At 41.0% G+C, this 23148-nt stretch overlaps 1 protein-coding gene across 2 annotated transcripts in view; it reads right to left on the reverse strand.

Moving 5' to 3' along the window:
- The window catches only part of VAV3 (vav guanine nucleotide exchange factor 3), a 193820-nt gene that overhangs the window by 11964 nt on the left and 158708 nt on the right, over positions 1-23148 (reverse strand). For both annotated transcript variants that reach the window (XM_081195080.1, XM_081195081.1), the window contains exons 23-25: positions 22359-22481; positions 21294-21381; positions 5641-5785 (exon numbers count right to left, since the gene is read on the reverse strand). In XM_081195080.1, coding sequence (XP_081051206.1) covers positions 5641-5785; positions 21294-21381; positions 22359-22481 — 356 coding nt within the window. The remainder of the gene's footprint in view (positions 1-5640; positions 5786-21293; positions 21382-22358; positions 22482-23148) is intronic.

Here is a 23148-nt window from a genome sequence, read left to right on the forward strand (position 1 = left end):
TCCCAAGCCAAGGAGAGGAGTACAACCTTTAGAAGACATCTGAAGCCAGCCCTGTATAGGGAAGATTTAAAAATGTTTTATTATGTTTTTATATATGTTGGAAGCCGCCTTGAGTGGCTGGGGCATCCCAGTCAGATGGGTGGGGTATAAATAATAAAATTCTTCTTCTTATGGAATAAGAATAATATTCATTGGAGAAGTGTTGGAGGGTATGCAATAGGAGAGTTCTTTAGGGAAAGAACTTATGTTCTTTTCTTTCTCCCCTTGGAGGCTACATCTGTCCCCCCCCTCCCCCTATCTTACCTTGCACATAGTACTAGCTCATATGGGAAGTGGCTGAGACTAACTTCACCCCTTCACTTTCCTGACATTCCAGTGCAGCAGAAAGCAGAAGGGTCTCGGTACTCCACCATAAGGTAAAAAGGTAAATAAGGTAAAGGACCCATGGATGGTTAAGTCCAGTCAAAGGCAACTATGGGGTTGCAGCGCTCATCTTGCTTTCAGGCCGAGGGAGATGGCGTTTGTCCATAGACAGCTTTCCAGGTCATGTGACCAGCATGACTAAAACACTTCTGGCGCAATGGGACATCGTGATGGAAGCCAGAGCACATGCAAACACCGTTTACATTCCCGCCACAACGGTTCCTATTTATCTACTTGCACTGGTATGCTTTCGAACTGTTAGGCTGGCAGAAACTATGACAGAGCAAGGGGAGCTCACCCCATCGCGCAGATTTGAACCGCCTACCTTCTGATCGGCAAGCCCAAGAGGCTCAGTGGTTTAGACCGCAGTGCCACCTTTACTCCACCATAGCCCAAATCAACAAATAATGTGGCACAGAATACCTGACTCCAACCTTGCCCTAGAAACCACATAGGCCCAAAAATGCACAAGTAATCATCGTAGGCTGCAGTAAAGCTCACTCTGCTATTTCCTGGATCCCACAAGGTCATTGCAAAAGAACCACATAATTATGGCTTCAACCGCATTTTGAATAGAAATAAGAAACCAAGAAAGAGCTGACAATTTTCCAATCTAGTTCAATATTACTTCCTTTTTTTTTCAACAATCCTGAGCAATGCTGCAGGATTAGCAGGTTGAAAAGGAAGGCTGGTAAGGTATACTTCTCTTTCGCATTCTATGGAGGAAAACTGTTCCTGGGTTGGGACTGAGCCTCTTAGCAAAATCCTTGGCCAACTCCCCTCTATTAGCATGAGGTGAAGGGAGCATGTTAGATCACTATTTTCCCTTTTTAAACATTTTATATGGAGATATAAGATGAGAGGATGCTAGCCTGAGTCTTTAAGAAGATGAAGGTTCAAATTCCTAATCAGCTATGAATTTCCAGTCCCACTGGACAAGTCACTGATTTCTTTTCCTAAAAGGAAGGTCAAGAAAATAGTTTTTACATATAGGCTCTGGGAGGGCATGTGGAGTCTTTCCTTGGTGAAACTAAGGAATGGGACATTCTTTTTATTTTTTATTTTTTGCAACACAGCCGAGAAATCCTTAGAAACATCTTCCCCTGAAAACCTGCTGCTTTTCAGATGTTTTGGAGTACAACTTTCATCCGTCAGAGTCAGCGTGACCAATGACTACGACTTCCATGTAGTCCAAAATAACTAGAGCACACCAGGTTGAGGAAGGCTGGGTTAGGAGAATCCAGCCTTTAATTACTTCACTGGTGATTTATCAGCCACTTTACCCTTAGAACTCAGTGTGGCTTCTTAAATGTGCCTTTGGATCAGGTTTTCAAATTGTATCAGAAATGTGTGCAAGCATTTGTAAGGCAAATCAACAGGACTTCTGTAAAGGAAAAAGGCAAGATTCTTCTGGATATTAAGAGACTTGGATGAACCACATGAATATGGGTAAATCAAATATGAACTGGTTGGACTTTTGGAAAGTGTGTGTGTGTGTGTGTGTGTGTGTGTGTGTGTGTGTGTGTGTGTGTTTAAAATGGCATAGTGCAAAATCATCAATGTTGCACCCATGGGTGGAAGCCTTCCCTGGCACCTGTCTAGCCCTTGCCGTTCCACCTGCTGAAATGAGGCTTGAAAGAAGCATTTATGTTACGGTCAACATAATAACAGGTTGTGGTATGTACTTGGTTATAGTGTGTGTCTGGTACCTAAAGCAGTTTGCAAATGTGCCCATGGACCCAAAAAGATTGGTGCACCCTGGCATGGTGAATAAACAAAAGAGTAGATTTTTTTCATAAACTACTATTCACATGGTAGAAAGTAGGTATGAGCATAAACTATTAGTTATTATAGTGAAATTATTTAAACAGTGAAGTAACTCAGGACCTGACTTTAGATGAGGATACATAGCATGAGGTCAGAACAGGATATTAATCCCATTAAAACTGTGAACAGAGTAGATGCCTAAGCCCAGTTCAAATGTAGCAGTAATATATGATGAGTACAACCTTAGTTCCCACACTCCCCAAACTTCTGCTTCCAGTTGTAGAATACAGCAGTTTGACCACTTCATGTGAACGCTGCAAACTGGTTTTGTGTTCAAAGCAGATATAAATGAAACCACAACAGAACTGTGACTTCAGATTCTGGTTTGGAAACAGAGGCTTGCACAAACTACTTTCTGCTGCAATGGCAAACATCAGAAGAAGCAAAACTTGAAGCAAACGCTTCAGATCTCTTTCCCCTTGAACCCAAAGGGTTTAGTGTGGCTCCTTCTAATAACAAACCACATTTTTTGTTGTCCCATCTGAATCAGGCCCAAAACTGTAGACCTATTCAGGAGTTCTCAAAATGTATCTGTATCTGTGGAGCAAAGTGCCAGGCCTGCACTAAGCAAGAAGATCAATAGGGGAGACATAAACCCAGTTGCATGAATGCAGTTACTATCCTCCTTGGTTACAATACTCATGCAGAGTTCCCAGCCATGGGGAGGATCATAGGCACATTCAGTTAACCACATACCTACAATCCCGCTTTAGATATTCATGCTCAACAGGGGAAAGTCAGGGGAAGAGAAGCAGGAGTTAATTATATTAACGTTAGCTGCATTTACTAATTTAACAAGAATGTGTGTACGATACCTGTGCCTGTTCCTACACAAGAATAACTAGAATAAAATAACAGACCCATGAAACGAAGTGAGACAAGAGAAAGAAGTGGGGATTTTAAAAGCTCTCAAGCAATTGCAAGGAAAAAGGAATGCATGTACATGAATTAGAAACTGAAATAAGCATTAGAAAGGGGTGTTAGGCAGAAAAGAAAAGAAAATCATAAACTGGCAAAACAACAAAGACTGTTTGATGGGGAGAACCGAATGGGGAGTAGAGAACTCAACAGGAAGGACAAGATAATTTTGTTTAATTCTATGCACACACACACATAACTAAGTCCTGCTGAATTCAATGGGATTTATGAAGATGGCCAAAGGCATTTTTTGCCTGAGACAGACAAGATGGCAGCCCCTCCCCATTCCACATACAAAAGCTGGTTGGACTGGCAAGTAGGTCTTACTTCACCACTGCAGACAAGGTAGAACCGTAGAATTCTAGAGCTGGAAGGTACCTTGAGGGACACCTAGTCCAACCCCCAGCAATGCAGGAATTGGTTGCCGTCCTCTTGCAGACATTTCAGATTGTCAATATCCTTCTTAAATTGTGGTGCCCAGAATTGTGGTGCCCAGACCACAGGTGTGGTTTGACCAAGGCAGAATAGAGCAGTACTTCTGTTGATGCAACCTAGAATAGCATTCACTTTTTTTGCTGCTGCTGCATCACACTGTTGACTCATGTGAAGCTTGAGGTCTACTAAGACCACCAGATCCTTTCCACATGTACTGCTGGCAATTCAGGTGTCTCCCATCTTACAGTGTGCTGTAGGCAATGCAGGTGTTACATCCATATTACAAAGTGATAGAAAAACTGCCTGATTTAAGCAACATATGTGAGAGTGTCCTATTTATTTTCCTACAAGCCTCGTCTGCTAAATAAAAAGCTCTCGGAAATAAGAGGTGAACATCTAAAATGAGCAAAAAGTGACAGGCTCTTCAAAATTAGAGCCATGAGTGGCCATAATGGGATCTTTTTGTTTGTTTGTCAACAACATTAAAAGCATTCCTTCCTCCTTATCAGATATTGAGTGTTCTATGGACCTACTTTGCTTAAAACAGTGCAATTTTGTTTTTGAAGAACATCTACCGATCATCTGGCAGTTTATCAACATGCTTCCATTTATCAATGGAATATTATTAGGCCACACTCAATTCCTTATGTCTAAAAAGATGAATTTTATATACAGTCGTACCTTGGTTCTCGAACGCCTTGGTATGCGTATACTTTGGCTCCCGAACGCTACAAACCTGGAAGTAAGGTTCCGATTTGCGAACGTTCCTTGGAACCCAAACGTCCAATGTGGCTTCCAATTGAGTGTAGGAAACTCATGAAGCCAATTGGAAGCCATGTCTTGGTTTGCAAATGTTTTTGGAAGTCAAACAGACTTCCGGAACAGATTCCGTTTGAGAACCAAGGTACAACTGTACATTGTCAATTGCTGATCAAGTGGTAATGAAGACATGCTTTTGAGTGGGGTGGGGTGTGCAAGTACGTGCACACAAAAGAGAAGGAGAGAGAGAGCACACATTCAAATGACATAAATGTTATTCATTCTGTCCACTGGATACCCACCCCATAGTCCAGGGATGGGGAGCCTGTGCTCCCCCCCCCCAAAGGTTGTTGGCCTACAACTCCCATCAGTCCCAGACAACACGGTTCATGGTCAGGGTTTATGGGAGTTGTAGTCCAGTAACACATTGTGACTATATTCAGCAGGTTGTCATTAGATGTTAGGGGAGAGGAGAAGTGGGAAAGCTTAACCCTTCCCCTGCCTATTGCTTTTCCACTGCATTCCCCTTCTGAAACTTCTTTTCTCTAGCCATTGTTCATTGTCTATTGGCCCTGTTTAGGGAAGTCTGATGCTGTATTGTTTTTATATTCCGTTGGAAGCCGCCCAGAGTGGCTGGGAAACCCAGCCAGATAGGCGGGGTATAAATAATAAATTATTATTATTATTATTATTACTGCACACACCCAGCCTTTTCTCTTCAAATATGAGCCTTTCCCCTAATGAATTTTCGATGTTCGATGGTGATTCAGGTTCTCATGCCAAAGCCTTCCATTCAATATCTAGTCAGGCCCCAGAAAGATATTCTAACAAGAGCAACATTGTAGAAGAAAATCTGTTAAGAAAAGTTTTTTTCACAGAAATTCTGCTCTATAATCTATGGTTTTAAATCACACAAATTATTCATTTAAATGCCAAATGCAAGATTAGAATTACATGTTTATTAATTCATGTAGCCGAAAACAGCGCAGCCAATGCAAAATGTCTGTTTACAAATCAATCGCTCACTTACATTTTTAATAGATGTTTGAGCGGTGATTTGATTTAAGGACAGGCAGTCAGGAAGTCTAACTAGACCTGTTCATAAACCTGTCAGCAGATCCTGTTTCTGCTTAGCTGCAGGGAAACAAAACAAAACAAAAAAACCTAGCTAAAAGCATTATCATATTAATTGGTTCTGTGTCAAAAATGCAAAATGAAGATGTTTTTAACCTCCTGCTATTCCTTTGTTATTAAATGACAGCAAATTCTAATGCTCACAGTTGCCACATGCTCTGTTCCCACTTGCTCTGTTGCTCCTTTGGTCCAGCGAATTTTCGGATTCTTTGTATGGGTACTGAAGAGTTGTATCCAGACTTCGGAAGCCTTCTTTGAGAGAGTGGTGCTTGTAATACTCCACAAGTTCCTTCCAGAAGACAGGGGGAAATAGAATAGAAATCTTTAGTTTGTGCTCTTCTCCCACAGTATTTAAGACACAGAAACTTTAATGCAGCTTTACAGAAATAGATGCACCCAGTTCACTACCGGTACAGGAATAGTACTGGAATTATATTGGTACTCTTTGCTTGTTATTGAAGAGGTACTTGTGTGACGAAAGATCGAAGACAAGGCACACCAATTACACAAACAGTACAGGTTTAATTCATACATGAGAGATATTGCATTTGCATTTTCAGTATTCAGAAATTAAGCTGGAGGGCATCTGCATACGTGAGACTGGCCTATTTATCATAAAAAGCAGGTGGGGGTAAACGTGTCAGCTTCTTAGTGAAACAATTCTCACATTAAGAAGAAAAAATATCCTGCACACTGAAACAATCATGCCAAGCTAGAAACATTCACCATGACACCTACATTTCTATGCACAGGGAATTGTGAGCCCCTCTTCAGGGGTGTAAGTCTTAATATATGTATATTACTTTGCCTGGCATTTGTGACTTTCACCTCACATTCCTTTTCCCCACGTGGTTATCAATGACTCTACACTTGTATTTTTCCTTGTACATACACTTCAGGTGCATGCGACATATTTTTCTCATATGGTTTGGCTTCCTGATACCATTCACATGATGTTTTGACCCTTGAGAAGGCCATTATTTGTAATGCACACCAGGAACCCATACCACACAAGTAGAAGTCTTTGCATGCGCTCAAGCCAGTGTGCAAGTAAACACAAAAACGAAAACTGTGCTGAAGTTTCTCATTGTCCAAGATCAGCATATACATTTATCCAACTCCTAATGGTCAGCTGTAAAAGTTAGCAATCACCATTTGTAAAAACACCAGTGACAAACGCACTGACTAATCCCGAAGCAGTAAAAACAACCAACCAGAAGTTCTCCTGCAGCTTAGAAAGTGAGGTTTCAAAATGGTGATAAAACGAGGTTTTCTACATGTACAGTTTTGCAATAAACAAACCAGACACTCCTGTCCAGTTGTTTTGTAGTTACATGTGCTGAAGTTCTTTAGTGTTAACTCCTTACTCTAAACTCTCAATTGTTATTGAGAATTCTGTTAACTGTACGATCAGACCATCCAGGCAAACAGTCTTTTGTTTTGTCAGAATCTTATTTTTGTGGGCCAACTATTGTTTCTTTCCGATATTTTATATGGCTGTTACGGAAGCATGAAGAATCTTTCTGAATTTCAATATGAATTGGCCCTGATATGGCTGTTCCAAACTAAGGTGTGGATTGCCACATAGCTATCAACCAGGTTTCATACTTCCTGAATCTTCTGACTCTGTTCTCCACTTATCAAAATGATTGTTTAAAATGCTTCTGTTTAAAGAAAATCATTCTTAGAAACATGTATTGAAATACTTATCTAAATGCTGATTTAAAAACAAAAATACAGACACTAGGGAACAGACTTATGAGCAAACACATGCAGACGTGACAAGCATCAGTTAAAAGGCTGATTCTTCCATCCCTAGTTACTGCCCTCCAGCCCAATTAAAAACCCACTCTTGTTCTCAGTTGTGTTGCAAGAAAAAGTTGAATTTTCATGGAGCAACACAATAATGTGCAGGCATGTGGCATAAGGAATACATTAGAAGGTGAGAAAAAACTCAGTAAGCAAATGATCTTTTTTTTTTTAATGCTCCATAAAGGAAACTCATATATACCAAACTAATTCTTAATTGAAGCTTCCAAATGCCTTTGAGCTCCTCACATGCTACTGTATGATCATATGTTCCTTAAAATTAAAAATGACATAGTAGAAAATCCTTTTCAGCATATCTTCCTGCAAATGTAGGTATATACAAAGTGCTTAAAACTGCACAGGTGACCCAGAGATTTCCAAACACTGACCACAATCCAACCAAAGCTATACAGTTAAATCCATTTCGATTTCCACTGCAAGAAATTCAAGTACACACTTAATACACTTACTGGAATGAATGGGACTTAGAAGTGTTTAGCTTTGGCTCGATCATTAAGATCAGCTCAGTTTTGAACTGCTTATGATCTACAGGGTCTCTTGCCAGCATGAAAACCTTTCCCTACTGATGGGTTGATTTTCTCCCCAAACACAAAAGCTGTCATAACACTATTTCTGTTTTACCTTTATCTCTACAGTGTGCAATAGTATCTTTTCTGCTGACGGCAACATATGAGAAAAGTAGCTGAGAAGAAAATCACGGAAGGCCTCACGCGGGTTCAGTTTCTTATTAGACATCAGCCCTATTCAGGTGTTTGAGCAAACACATAAGGGCTTAAATTGTGGAGGAAGACAGGGGTGTGTATACCAGCCCAACTCCAAATGCCCCACATGCTCTGGCACCACATTAGACCCCCATGCATTCAGTTGAACACGCTCCAAAGATCCCTGCGGTCAGGAACGCTTCTTCTTCAAACCTTCATGTTTAAAACACAGCTGGCACACTTCGGGGTATAGGGTGGGGCTTACATGTGTGCTCCCTTCTCTTCCACAGTTTGCCTGAAAGCCAAAATAGGGCTAAGCTGAATACTGTGTGTGCCCATGTCTATGTGTGTGTCGAACATCTGTGTGCAAGGAAGCTCCAGTTCTCCTTGTCAAAGGATTGCTTCCCTCTTCCTGTACCTTTCAAATGTTCCCAAAAACGGCAGGTCAGCTGTCTGTGAACAAGCCACCATCTCACCTCCCCACTTTCTGCTGGCTTTCAAACAGTGGAAAAAAAGGCTAGCCTACAAGATTCTTACTAAGCGCACAAGACATCAGGACTCTTGGAAACAACAACTGCTGACTTTCAAAGAAGATGAACTGTGATAAGAAGGGTTTTTAAAAATAATTCATCAGATGGCATTAAGAACCGGTCAAGGCAGCATCTCCTGTTATCTTTGGAAGGCATAAAGCACACTTTCAAGAGCCACCTGTGTATCAGAAGATGCATGCAAAATGAAAGGTGATGATGGAACTATAAGGTACACCTCTGTGTCAGTGATGATAAACTAAGAGCTTCAGTTTGAAAGTGATAACTGTAGCTTGCATGTCTGCTCTGCAAGACTGAAGTGTTTATTATAATTCACTGCCGTATCACATGATCTTGAACAGCATGCACCATTTTGACTCCCCAAAAGTGCAAGCAACAAGACAAACTACTCAAATGTACAGATTCCAAATTCCCCTTTGAGAGTCAGTATAGTGCAGTGCTTTGAGTGCCAAAGACCACAGAGGATCCAGAATCGAATTCTCACTGAGTCATGAAACTCACGAGCCTCAGTACTTCTCTCTCTCTCTCTCTCCCCTCCCTCCCTCCCTCTCTCTCTCTGCATAAGGTTGCTGTAGGGCAGGTACAGGCAAACTCAGCCCTCCAGATATTTTGGGACTACAACTCCCATCATCCCTCGCTAACAAGACCAGTGGTCAAGGTTGATGGGAGATGTAGTCCCAAAACATCGGGGGGGGGGCTGAGTTTACCTATGCCTGCTATAGGGGAAGGAACCTGCAAGTCACCCTGAGCTCTTTGGAGCAAAGCCGGGACAAAAAGGTAGTAAAATCAATCAAGATAAATTATATAACATTTCCAGATGGCACTTGTATTGAGTTTTGGGGATGCTGTCATTTTCTGGTTCTACCAAACAGTTCATATGTGAACATTTTCCAAACCCCAAGATAGTCAAGGCACAGCTGTTTTGGGTTTTTATTGGAGGCACACTTCAGTCTCATGTTCCAAATACTGTTCAGTATGAAAAAGTGCTACATGCATTCAACTTCTGCCTTCAGGGCAAGTCCCAGCTTGCCCCCCGTGACCATGGGTGCCTAGGGCTGTGGGTGCCATGCAGCCCTGTCACCTAAATTTGTGGGTGCCTGGTCCCTTCATGGGGAATTTTGTGGGTGCTCAGGCACCCAGGGCCCCAGGGAGTTGGCAACTATGCTCCAGGAAGAGCTACACTCTGGGGTTTGTTTCTTATTCAGGAATCAGGATTGAAAAGGTTTTTGTCATATAAGACGATCTGCCTTGGGCTTTCATTGTGGCCTTGAAAGTCCTTTACACAACTACAAGGGAGTAAACTGAACTCAGTGTGACTTGCCTCTGAATAACCATGCAGAGGAGCAGGTTTTAAAACACATCTAACAAAAATTCTCCTGCCTGATGTAAAGCAGACCATGCATTTCTAATGATAAGCCAGATGACCCTACAAAGAACTTTTAAAATCTAAAGGAAGATAAGCACGTACCTACACCCCTTGCACGACTCTTTTCTTCACTAGTTCTTCTACTTTTAATTATTTATCTTTGGGGGATTTTAGTCTCTTACATTTCAGGGCAACAGTTTGAAATTTTAGAATTCTAAATATTTGTTCTAACTTGCATTTATGAAGGAAATCAAGCTCAGCAGGCACACCCTTCCCTTGGTTTTTATTCTGGAATCCCTGCAAGCTCCAGTTAGCAAAGATGTGATAATTGGGGCCCCACCCTAAGCACTTTTCCAGTTTCTTATATCTCCACACCTCATTTGCATTAATCACTTAAACAAACTTTAAAGCCTGCCTGGGCCCCCTGTTGTTATCAATTCACTTGAGTCAGAGAGAAAAGCCACTGCCAGAACAGGGATGGGCAGCTGACCTGACCTCCTTGCCAGTGTTTTTGTGGACTGCAAGTTAGGTGGGATGCTTGTTTTGGGATAAGCATCATCTGAGTTACAGAGGCAATCAAACATATAACTGGATCATTTCTATCATGCCCTTATAAGCCAAAGATCTCAAGACGAGTAAAAACAATTTCAAGGAAATTGCAATACTGATAAAATCATAAAAAATAACTCTAAGATACACTACAAATATATCATTCTGCCCGGACGCTGAGGTCCAGCGCCGAGGGCCTTCTGGCGGTTCCCTCATTGCGAGAAGCAAAGCTACAGGGAACCAGGCAGAGGGCCTTCTCGGTAGTGGCGCCCGCCCTGTGGAACGCCCTTCCAGCAGATGTCAAAGCGATAAACAAGTACCTGACATTCAGGAGACATCTTAAGGCAGCCCTGTTCAGGGAAGCTTTTAACGTGTGATATTTTATTGTATTTTTGGTTTTTATGGAAGCCGCCCAGAGTGGCTGGGGAGGCCCAGCCAGATGGGCGGGGTATAAATAATAAATTATTATTATTATTATTATTATTATCCAAGGAACATCAGGGTTAACACCCAAACACCTGTGTTTAAAGCCATCTTTTGAGCTGGTGACTAAACAACAGCAGTGACGATGCAAACCAAATTTCAAGGGACAGGACAGGCATAGGCAAACTTGGCCCTCCAGATGTTTTGGGACTACAACTCCCATCATCCCTGACCACTGGTCCTGTTAGCTAGGGATGATGGGAGTTGCAGTCCCAAAACATCTGGAGGGCTGAGTTTGCCTATGGCTGGGATAGGAAGTTCCAGAGCTGGGATGCTACATGGGGAAGCCCACCACACCACACCACACCACACCCAATGCACAAATCCCACTGATGGGACACAAATGATGGTCAGCCTGGCTGATCTTAACTCCTGACAGAGTAATTTAACACAATACACACAAAAAATAGCAAAACCTAAATGAAATCAATATGTTCCCTTCCATCGCATCACATGATAATCATTTATTCTGGGCAAACTTATTCCGGAAAACTTAATTCAACACCTCATTCTGTTACATTTTAAAGGCTGTAGTGGAGGCAACACCTCCTCAAAATAGTATTAGTTATCACTGTCATAAAGATACAGGGATCTGGGAAGAATGCAAGAGACATTTTAAAGAAATCTCTGAAATTCCTTGTACAAGCAGACTGAGCATGATCCCTGAATTCTGGTTATGCTAAGAGGTAAGTTCAGAGATCAAAGCAAAATCATAGAGTCACAGAATTGTGGAGTTAGAAGAGACCCCAATGGTCAGCTAGTCTAGTCCAACACCTTGCAGGGAAGGGACCTCAATTAAGCATCCATGACAAATGACCATCCAACATTTGCTTAAAAACCTCCAAGGAAGGAGAGTCCACCACCTTCCGACAGAGTCTGTTGCACTGTTGAACAGTTCGATGTATAGTCGGAATCTTCTTTCTTGTAACTTGAAGCCACTGGTTTAGGTCCTATCCTCAGGAGCAGGATAAAGCAAACTTGCTCCATCTCCCATGTGGCAGCCCTTTAGATATCTGAATATGGCTATCATATCTCCTCTCAGTCTCCTCTTTTCTAGGCTAAACATACCCAACTCCTTCAACTGTTCCTCTTAAAGCTTGGTTTCGAGACCCTTGATCATCTTGGTCACCCTCCCCTGCACATGTTCCAGCTTGTCAATATTCTCAGAACTAGACACAGTACTCCAGGTGTGGTCTGACCAAGGCAGATTAGAGCAGCACTATGACTTCCCTAGATTGGGACACTGAACTTCTGTTGATGGCAGCCTATAACAGCATTAGCTTTTTTTGCTGCTGCCTCACACTGCTGACTCATGTTAAGCTTGTGGTCTACTAAGACCCCTAGGTCCTTTTCACATGTAATACTGAAAAGCCAGATGTCCCCCATTTTATATTTGTGCAGCTGGTTCTTCCTGCTTAAATGTAGAGCCTTACTTTTGTCCCAATTGAAATTTATTTTGTTTGGGCCCAGTCATCTTGAATCCCAATTCTGTCTTCTGCAGCATTAGTTCCCCTCCCAGTTTGATGTCATCTGCAAATTTGATGAGCATCCCCTATTCCATCATCCAAGTTGTTTATAAAAATGTTTAGCATAACATCTAATCATTCCGTTCTTTCAAATCACTGCTTTTTGCTTTGCACAATGGAAGCATAATGCATAAACTGCTCTCTCATCAGCAATTCATTCAATATTCTCATTCTATTCAGCCACTTTTAAGTCTCTAAAAGCAAAATCAATGAGGGCAAGCTTTAGACCAAATAAGCAGAGGGGAAATGTTCTGTTATTTATGAAACACAATAATCGCACGGTTTGACTGGACCAAAGCTCCACCCCAAATGATTGCTCAGGACTACTTCAGATACAACAATTTGCATAAAAAAGGGGAAGAATTGGTGACACACACACTTCTTTGGAAAAGTCCCCATTTAAGACTGCACCAAAGTAGCACGACAAAAGGAAGAATGAGTCATCACATCTAATACCACTACCAAACAAATCCCTGAGAAGCAAATTCAGAAACTGCAAGAATATATAACTCATCCATCTTTTGGTTACTGAGAGACAATAGTCAAAATAAAAAAATTCCTTCCAGTAGCACCTTAAAGACCAACTAAGTTAGTTCTTGGTATGAGCTTGGTATGGGTATCTGAAGAAGTGTGCATGCACACGAAAGCTCATACCAAGAACTAACTTAGTTGGTCTTTAAGGTGCTACTGGAAGGAATTTTTTTATTTTGACTATGGCAGACCAACACGGCTACCTATCTACTACGAGAGACAATAGTGTTTGTGAACATAAAGGGATCATTAGTGGACCTTGAATTTACCCAATCCATCAAAAAACTGTTTTTTGACATTTCCATCTCAACAGTGAATTCCACTGATTATTATGCATTGTATGAAAACTACTTCATTTCTCTATCATTAACCTGCTGCTACAAAATCCACGCATTGGGAGAAAAAAGTAAACTACATTTTTATTTTATCTGTTACAGATCAAAATAATTCTAATCATCTAGTAGGATGGATTGCCTGGAGATTCATGATTAAGTATATTATTAATATTTTAATTAGTATAATGAAACACCACAAACTTCGGAACGTTACTAGTAGGACAAATCAAAGAAAAAACTAGCAGTATAGAGAAAGACTATATCCTGTATTTTTGACATGTTTGTAGGGTGACTGATTTGCTAGGGATAAAAACCATATAAATAAACCAAGGCAGTTTGATCTGTTTATCTGCAACATATACGCATGTTGCTTGATGACCTGGAAATGTGTTCTGATAAAGGGCAGTCTTCTTCCACTTAGCTACTGGGCTGGGGATGGGGGGGTAGACAGCTCTACAGTGCTTGGTTGCATTTGTTGCCTCAGTTGGAAGACAGATTCAACTTTTTAATTACCACTTGATCACCAGGATTGTGAATGCAAACAGTCTTAGAAGCTAACCAATTCACTGAAGCCATATTAAGTATTCTAACAGTAAAAAAATATACTGACTGTTTTAGCATTGTTCTTGTGTATTTTTTTCTAGAAATGCAAAGAATCAGTTTTCAAAAAGATAAAGTTAGATGATATATTCACAAAGAGAGAAATCAAAACTGATGCTTACCATTAAACTTTTAAATTTCCTATTTTCTGCAATGTGAAAAAAGCAATCTCTTGTGAAAATCTTTATGTGCTTCACTTCATTATTGTACCTATGGGCAATGAATAACATGAATATAAATGTGTTTTTAATCAGCAACAATCAATAAATTACTTGAGGGCATGCCCCACCACTACACAAATAAATTCTTAAGACAAAATGTATATCCATGCCAATACACCCTTGACACCTAATTAACAAAACACATTTATTAGGGTTTGGCTCAAGATGCAGACTCAATTCAGATTTTAGAAAAGGCCTCCCAGCAAGATCTGATTATGGGATCCTGTAATGCTGATTGCATTCAACTTCATATTGACAAAACAGACCGGCAGCTTTATTTAAAATTAATATTCCTTAGACGTTAAGCTTGTTTCCATTTGCAATCAATTCAAGGGAAATATTCTATTTGACTTCAGCTGGTAGTCAAATCAATTTTAAACATTTTCTAGTTAAAATGCAAATGGACCACTAAATCACCTTATGCTAACTAGCATAAAGTCATTTGTGTCCTAACTCATACATTAATTAGTGCACTGCACCACAGCCTCCATTGAACAGATTACTAACAAAAGAAGATGCCTGAAGACCAAAGGAAATGAACCTGAATGGCTTTGTGGGAGATGAAGAAGGATGTGCAGACTGAAATGCAGCACAGTTGCAATGCAAGAGCATTTGTGTCTGTGCAGCAGCAGATCCTGACTAACACACACACACACACACACACACATATACTCACAAGGCGTGATTTACAAGCAAAAACGCTTCACTGTATATTTAACTATCCTTGTGCTGGATTAGGGAACCCTGACCTTCAATAAAAGTTTCATGAGTTGTATCAACATGGCAAAGGTATTTCTCAAACTATCCAGATTTTCATAAATGACAGAATATATTATTTTTCGCAAAATGTAACTGAAGCAGGCAATGAGAATGTCGTCTATTGAGCACATCTATTCACACAAGAGCTAAAACAATAATGGAAAGGATAAATGCTTTTGCAGGAGGCGGGAATTAATTCTCACTTACTTAATGCTAATGCTGATGGCATATTCTCCCGATTCCGTAGTCCTATACCGCACTAAGTATGTGCTGTTTACCCGGTTAATAAGGCCTCACGCGGGTTCAGTTTCTTATTAGACATCAGCCCTATTCAGGTGTTTGAGCAAACACATAAGGGCTTAAATTGTGGAGGAAGACAGGGGTGTGTATACCAGCCCAACTCCAAATGCCCCACATGCTCTGGCACCACATTAGACCCCCATGCATTCAGTTGAACACGCTCCAAAGATCCCTGCGGTCAGGAACGCTTCTTCTTCAAACCTTCATGTTTAAAACACAGCTGGCACACTTCGGGGTATAGGGTGGGGCTTACATGTGTGCTCCCTTCTCTTCCACAGTTTGCCTGAAAGCCAAAATAGGGCTAAGCTGAATACTGTGTGTGCCCATGTCTATGTGTGTGTCGAACATCTGTGTGCAAGGAAGCTCCAGTTCTCCTTGTCAAAGGATTGCTTCCCTCTTCCTGTACCTTTCAAATGTTCCCAAAAACGGCAGGTCAGCTGTCTGTGAACAAGCCACCATCTCACCTCCCCACTTTCTGCTGGCTTTCAAACAGTGGAAAAAAAGGCTAGCCTACAAGATTCTTACTAAGCGCACAAGACATCAGGACTCTTGGAAACAACAACTGCTGACTTTCAAAGAAGATGAACTGTGATAAGAAGGGTTTTTAAAAATAATTCATCAGATGGCATTAAGAACCGGTCAAGGCAGCATCTCCTGTTATCTTTGGAAGGCATAAAGCACACTTTCAAGAGCCACCTGTGTATCAGAAGATGCATGCAAAATGAAAGGTGATGATGGAACTATAAGGTACACCTCTGTGTCAGTGATGATAAACTAAGAGCTTCAGTTTGAAAGTGATAACTGTAGCTTGCATGTCTGCTCTGCAAGACTGAAGTGTTTATTATAATTCACTGCCGTATCACATGATCTTGAACAGCATGCACCATTTTGACTCCCCAAAAGTGCAAGCAACAAGACAAACTACTCAAATGTACAGATTCCAAATTCCCCTTTGAGAGTCAGTATAGTGCAGTGCTTTGAGTGCCAAAGACCACAGAGGATCCAGAATCGAATTCTCACTGAGTCATGAAACTCACGAGCCTCAGTACTTCTCTCTCTCTCTCTCTCCCCTCCCTCCCTCCCTCTCTCTCTCTGCATAAGGTTGCTGTAGGGCAGGTACAGGCAAACTCAGCCCTCCAGATATTTTGGGACTACAACTCCCATCATCCCTCGCTAACAAGACCAGTGGTCAAGGTTGATGGGAGATGTAGTCCCAAAACATCGGGGGGGGGGCTGAGTTTACCTATGCCTGCTATAGGGGAAGGAACCTGCAAGTCACCCTGAGCTCTTTGGAGCAAAGCCGGGACAAAAAGGTAGTAAAATCAATCAAGATAAATTATATAACATTTCCAGATGGCACTTGTATTGAGTTTTGGGGATGCTGTCATTTTCTGGTTCTACCAAACAGTTCATATGTGAACATTTTCCAAACCCCAAGATAGTCAAGGCACAGCTGTTTTGGGTTTTTATTGGAGGCACACTTCAGTCTCATGTTCCAAATACTGTTCAGTATGAAAAAGTGCTACATGCATTCAACTTCTGCCTTCAGGGCAAGTCCCAGCTTGCCCCCCGTGACCATGGGTGCCTAGGGCTGTGGGTGCCATGCAGCCCTGTCACCTAAATTTGTGGGTGCCTGGTCCCTTCATGGGGAATTTTGTGGGTGCTCAGGCACCCAGGGCCCCAGGGAGTTGGCAACTATGCTCCAGGAAGAGCTACACTCTGGGGTTTGTTTCTTATTCAGGAATCAGGATTGAAAAGGTTTTTGTCATATAAGACGATCTGCCTTGGGCTTTCATTGTGGCCTTGAAAGTCCTTTACACAACTACAAGGGAGTAAACTGAACTCAGTGTGACTTGCCTCTGAATAACCATGCAGAGGAGCAGGTTTTAAAACACATCTAACAAAAATTCTCCTGCCTGATGTAAAGCAGACCATGCATTTCTAATGATAAGCCAGATGACCCTACAAAGAACTTTTAAAATCTAAAGGAAGATAAGCACGTACCTACACCCCTTGCACGACTCTTTTCTTCACTAGTTCTTCTACTTTTAATTATTTATCTTTGGGGGATTTTAGTCTCTTACATTTCAGGGCAACAGTTTGAAATTTTAGAATTCTAAATATTTGTTCTAACTTGCATTTATGAAGGAAATCAAGCTCAGCAGGCACACCCTTCCCTTGGTTTTTATTCTGGAATCCCTGCAAGCTCCAGTTAGCAAAGATGTGATAATTGGGGCCCCACCCTAAGCACTTTTCCAGTTTCTTATATCTCCACACCTCATTTGCATTAATCACTTAAACAAACTTTAAAGCCTGCCTGGGCCCCCTGTTGTTATCAATTCACTTGAGTCAGAGAGAAAAGCCACTGCCAGAACAGGGATGGGCAGCTGACCTGACCTCCTTGCCAGTGTTTTTGTGGACTGCAAGTTAGGTGGGATGCTTGTTTTGGGATAAGCATCATCTGAGTTACAGAGGCAATCAAACATATAACTGGATCATTTCTATCATGCCCTTATAAGCCAAAGATCTCAAGACGAGTAAAAACAATTTCAAGGAAATTGCAATACTGATAAAATCATAAAAAATAACTCTAAGATACACTACAAATATATCATTCTGCCCGGACGCTGAGGTCCAGCGCCGAGGGCCTTCTGGCGGTTCCCTCATTGCGAGAAGCAAAGCTACAGGGAACCAGGCAGAGGGCCTTCTCGGTAGTGGCGCCCGCCCTGTGGAACGCCCTTCCAGCAGATGTCAAAGCGATAAACAAGTACCTGACATTCAGGAGACATCTTAAGGCAGCCCTGTTCAGGGAAGCTTTTAACGTGTGATATTTTATTGTATTTTTGGTTTTTATGGAAGCCGCCCAGAGTGGCTGGGGAGGCCCAGCCAGATGGGCGGGGTATAAATAATAAATTATTATTATTATTATTATTATTATCCAAGGAACATCAGGGTTAACACCCAAACACCTGTGTTTAAAGCCATCTTTTGAGCTGGTGACTAAACAACAGCAGTGACGATGCAAACCAAATTTCAAGGGACAGGACAGGCATAGGCAAACTTGGCCCTCCAGATGTTTTGGGACTACAACTCCCATCATCCCTGACCACTGGTCCTGTTAGCTAGGGATGATGGGAGTTGCAGTCCCAAAACATCTGGAGGGCTGAGTTTGCCTATGGCTGGGATAGGAAGTTCCAGAGCTGGGATGCTACATGGGGAAGCCCACCACACCACACCACACCACACCCAATGCACAAATCCCACTGATGGGACACAAATGATGGTCAGCCTGGCTGATCTTAACTCCTGACAGAGTAATTTAACACAATACACACAAAAAATAGCAAAACCTAAATGAAATCAATATGTTCCCTTCCATCGCATCACATGATAATCATTTATTCTGGGCAAACTTATTCCGGAAAACTTAATTCAACACCTCATTCTGTTACATTTTAAAGGCTGTAGTGGAGGCAACACCTCCTCAAAATAGTATTAGTTATCACTGTCATAAAGATACAGGGATCTGGGAAGAATGCAAGAGACATTTTAAAGAAATCTCTGAAATTCCTTGTACAAGCAGACTGAGCATGATCCCTGAATTCTGGTTATGCTAAGAGGTAAGTTCAGAGATCAAAGCAAAATCATAGAGTCACAGAATTGTGGAGTTAGAAGAGACCCCAATGGTCAGCTAGTCTAGTCCAACACCTTGCAGGGAAGGGACCTCAATTAAGCATCCATGACAAATGACCATCCAACATTTGCTTAAAAACCTCCAAGGAAGGAGAGTCCACCACCTTCCGACAGAGTCTGTTGCACTGTTGAACAGTTCGATGTATAGTCGGAATCTTCTTTCTTGTAACTTGAAGCCACTGGTTTAGGTCCTATCCTCAGGAGCAGGATAAAGCAAACTTGCTCCATCTCCCATGTGGCAGCCCTTTAGATATCTGAATATGGCTATCATATCTCCTCTCAGTCTCCTCTTTTCTAGGCTAAACATACCCAACTCCTTCAACTGTTCCTCTTAAAGCTTGGTTTCGAGACCCTTGATCATCTTGGTCACCCTCCCCTGCACATGTTCCAGCTTGTCAATATTCTCAGAACTAGACACAGTACTCCAGGTGTGGTCTGACCAAGGCAGATTAGAGCAGCACTATGACTTCCCTAGATTGGGACACTGAACTTCTGTTGATGGCAGCCTATAACAGCATTAGCTTTTTTTGCTGCTGCCTCACACTGCTGACTCATGTTAAGCTTGTGGTCTACTAAGACCCCTAGGTCCTTTTCACATGTAATACTGAAAAGCCAGATGTCCCCCATTTTATATTTGTGCAGCTGGTTCTTCCTGCTTAAATGTAGAGCCTTACTTTTGTCCCAATTGAAATTTATTTTGTTTGGGCCCAGTCATCTTGAATCCCAATTCTGTCTTCTGCAGCATTAGTTCCCCTCCCAGTTTGATGTCATCTGCAAATTTGATGAGCATCCCCTATTCCATCATCCAAGTTGTTTATAAAAATGTTTAGCATAACATCTAATCATTCCGTTCTTTCAAATCACTGCTTTTTGCTTTGCACAATGGAAGCATAATGCATAAACTGCTCTCTCATCAGCAATTCATTCAATATTCTCATTCTATTCAGCCACTTTTAAGTCTCTAAAAGCAAAATCAATGAGGGCAAGCTTTAGACCAAATAAGCAGAGGGGAAATGTTCTGTTATTTATGAAACACAATAATCGCACGGTTTGACTGGACCAAAGCTCCACCCCAAATGATTGCTCAGGACTACTTCAGATACAACAATTTGCATAAAAAAGGGGAAGAATTGGTGACACACACACTTCTTTGGAAAAGTCCCCATTTAAGACTGCACCAAAGTAGCACGACAAAAGGAAGAATGAGTCATCACATCTAATACCACTACCAAACAAATCCCTGAGAAGCAAATTCAGAAACTGCAAGAATATATAACTCATCCATCTTTTGGTTACTGAGAGACAATAGTCAAAATAAAAAAATTCCTTCCAGTAGCACCTTAAAGACCAACTAAGTTAGTTCTTGGTATGAGCTTGGTATGGGTATCTGAAGAAGTGTGCATGCACACGAAAGCTCATACCAAGAACTAACTTAGTTGGTCTTTAAGGTGCTACTGGAAGGAATTTTTTTATTTTGACTATGGCAGACCAACACGGCTACCTATCTACTACGAGAGACAATAGTGTTTGTGAACATAAAGGGATCATTAGTGGACCTTGAATTTACCCAATCCATCAAAAAACTGTTTTTTGACATTTCCATCTCAACAGTGAATTCCACTGATTATTATGCATTGTATGAAAACTACTTCATTTCTCTATCATTAACCTGCTGCTACAAAATCCACGCATTGGGAGAAAAAAGTAAACTACATTTTTATTTTATCTGTTACAGATCAAAATAATTCTAATCATCTAGTAGGATGGATTGCCTGGAGATTCATGATTAAGTATATTATTAATATTTTAATTAGTATAATGAAACACCACAAACTTCGGAACGTTACTAGTAGGACAAATCAAAGAAAAAACTAGCAGTATAGAGAAAGACTATATCCTGTATTTTTGACATGTTTGTAGGGTGACTGATTTGCTAGGGATAAAAACCATATAAATAAACCAAGGCAGTTTGATCTGTTTATCTGCAACATATACGCATGTTGCTTGATGACCTGGAAATGTGTTCTGATAAAGGGCAGTCTTCTTCCACTTAGCTACTGGGCTGGGGATGGGGGGGTAGACAGCTCTACAGTGCTTGGTTGCATTTGTTGCCTCAGTTGGAAGACAGATTCAACTTTTTAATTACCACTTGATCACCAGGATTGTGAATGCAAACAGTCTTAGAAGCTAACCAATTCACTGAAGCCATATTAAGTATTCTAACAGTAAAAAAATATACTGACTGTTTTAGCATTGTTCTTGTGTATTTTTTTCTAGAAATGCAAAGAATCAGTTTTCAAAAAGATAAAGTTAGATGATATATTCACAAAGAGAGAAATCAAAACTGATGCTTACCATTAAACTTTTAAATTTCCTATTTTCTGCAATGTGAAAAAAGCAATCTCTTGTGAAAATCTTTATGTGCTTCACTTCATTATTGTACCTATGGGCAATGAATAACATGAATATAAATGTGTTTTTAATCAGCAACAATCAATAAATTACTTGAGGGCATGCCCCACCACTACACAAATAAATTCTTAAGACAAAATGTATATCCATGCCAATACACCCTTGACACCTAATTAACAAAACACATTTATTAGGGTTTGGCTCAAGATGCAGACTCAATTCAGATTTTAGAAAAGGCCTCCCAGCAAGATCTGATTATGGGATCCTGTAATGCTGATTGCATTCAACTTCATATTGACAAAACAGACCGGCAGCTTTATTTAAAATTAATATTCCTTAGACGTTAAGCTTGTTTCCATTTGCAATCAATTCAAGGGAAATATTCTATTTGACTTCAGCTGGTAGTCAAATCAATTTTAAACATTTTCTAGTTAAAATGCAAATGGACCACTAAATCACCTTATGCTAACTAGCATAAAGTCATTTGTGTCCTAACTCATACATTAATTAGTGCACTGCACCACAGCCTCCATTGAACAGATTACTAACAAAAGAAGATGCCTGAAGACCAAAGGAAATGAACCTGAATGGCTTTGTGGGAGATGAAGAAGGATGTGCAGACTGAAATGCAGCACAGTTGCAATGCAAGAGCATTTGTGTCTGTGCAGCAGCAGATCCTGACTAACACACACACACACACACACACACATATACTCACAAGGCGTGATTTACAAGCAAAAACGCTTCACTGTATATTTAACTATCCTTGTGCTGGATTAGGGAACCCTGACCTTCAATAAAAGTTTCATGAGTTGTATCAACATGGCAAAGGTATTTCTCAAACTATCCAGATTTTCATAAATGACAGAATATATTATTTTTCGCAAAATGTAACTGAAGCAGGCAATGAGAATGTCGTCTATTGAGCACATCTATTCACACAAGAGCTAAAACAATAATGGAAAGGATAAATGCTTTTGCAGGAGGCGGGAATTAATTCTCACTTACTTAATGCTAATGCTGATGGCATATTCTCCCGATTCCGTAGTCCTATACCGCACTAAGTATGTGCTGTTTACCCGGTTAATAAGTTCAGTCTCTGCTTGCGGCCTTTCCATCATTCCAGCATACCTGCAACAAAGTGTGTGAAGTTACTAACTACACTTTCCTTAAAAATGGACACTAAGCAGATGAGCCAAAGGCACTTTGCAGGGGCATGTCCGTGAGCTGAGCAGCTCATAGCTCCACCCACCCCATCGCAAGCGAGGCTGGGGTTTTCGGCTGGTTTGGCAAGCAGCTTGCAAGGTGGCGTTGTGGGGGAAATTAAGATTTGCTGAAGTTTTGTGGCATGTTCCCAGGCCCTTCCACATAGTTCACGACCTAGCACTGAAACAGAATAAATGATTGCACCAGCAAGAATCATGAGCTTGGCTAGGGGTGGACTATGCACGTCCTGATATTTATTCTTCAGCAACTGATACCCACCACTATTAAGTTGGTCGCTACATACTCAGTGGCGAATCCAATTATGGAATTTCATTCACTCGACTGTGTTACATTGTTATTATTATTGTTATTATTGTTATTAGCCTCTAATGGCATAAGTTTAGACAATAAAATCATACAGAGTCATCCAAATACATTAATAATCCAAACACATACAATATATAAAAGACTAGATAGACTGTGTTGCATCGTACCAATTGCGGACTTAGGATTCCAGCCGATGGGCTGCAAGCACAGAACCATTTCACATGTGTGGGGTCTACAAAGGTGTTTTGTACATGAAAGGCATGTC

The sequence above is a fragment of the Podarcis bocagei genome, assembly GCF_964188305.1.
Source record: "Podarcis bocagei genome assembly, chromosome: 5".
NCBI classification, from domain to species: domain Eukaryota; kingdom Metazoa; phylum Chordata; class Lepidosauria; order Squamata; family Lacertidae; genus Podarcis; species Podarcis bocagei.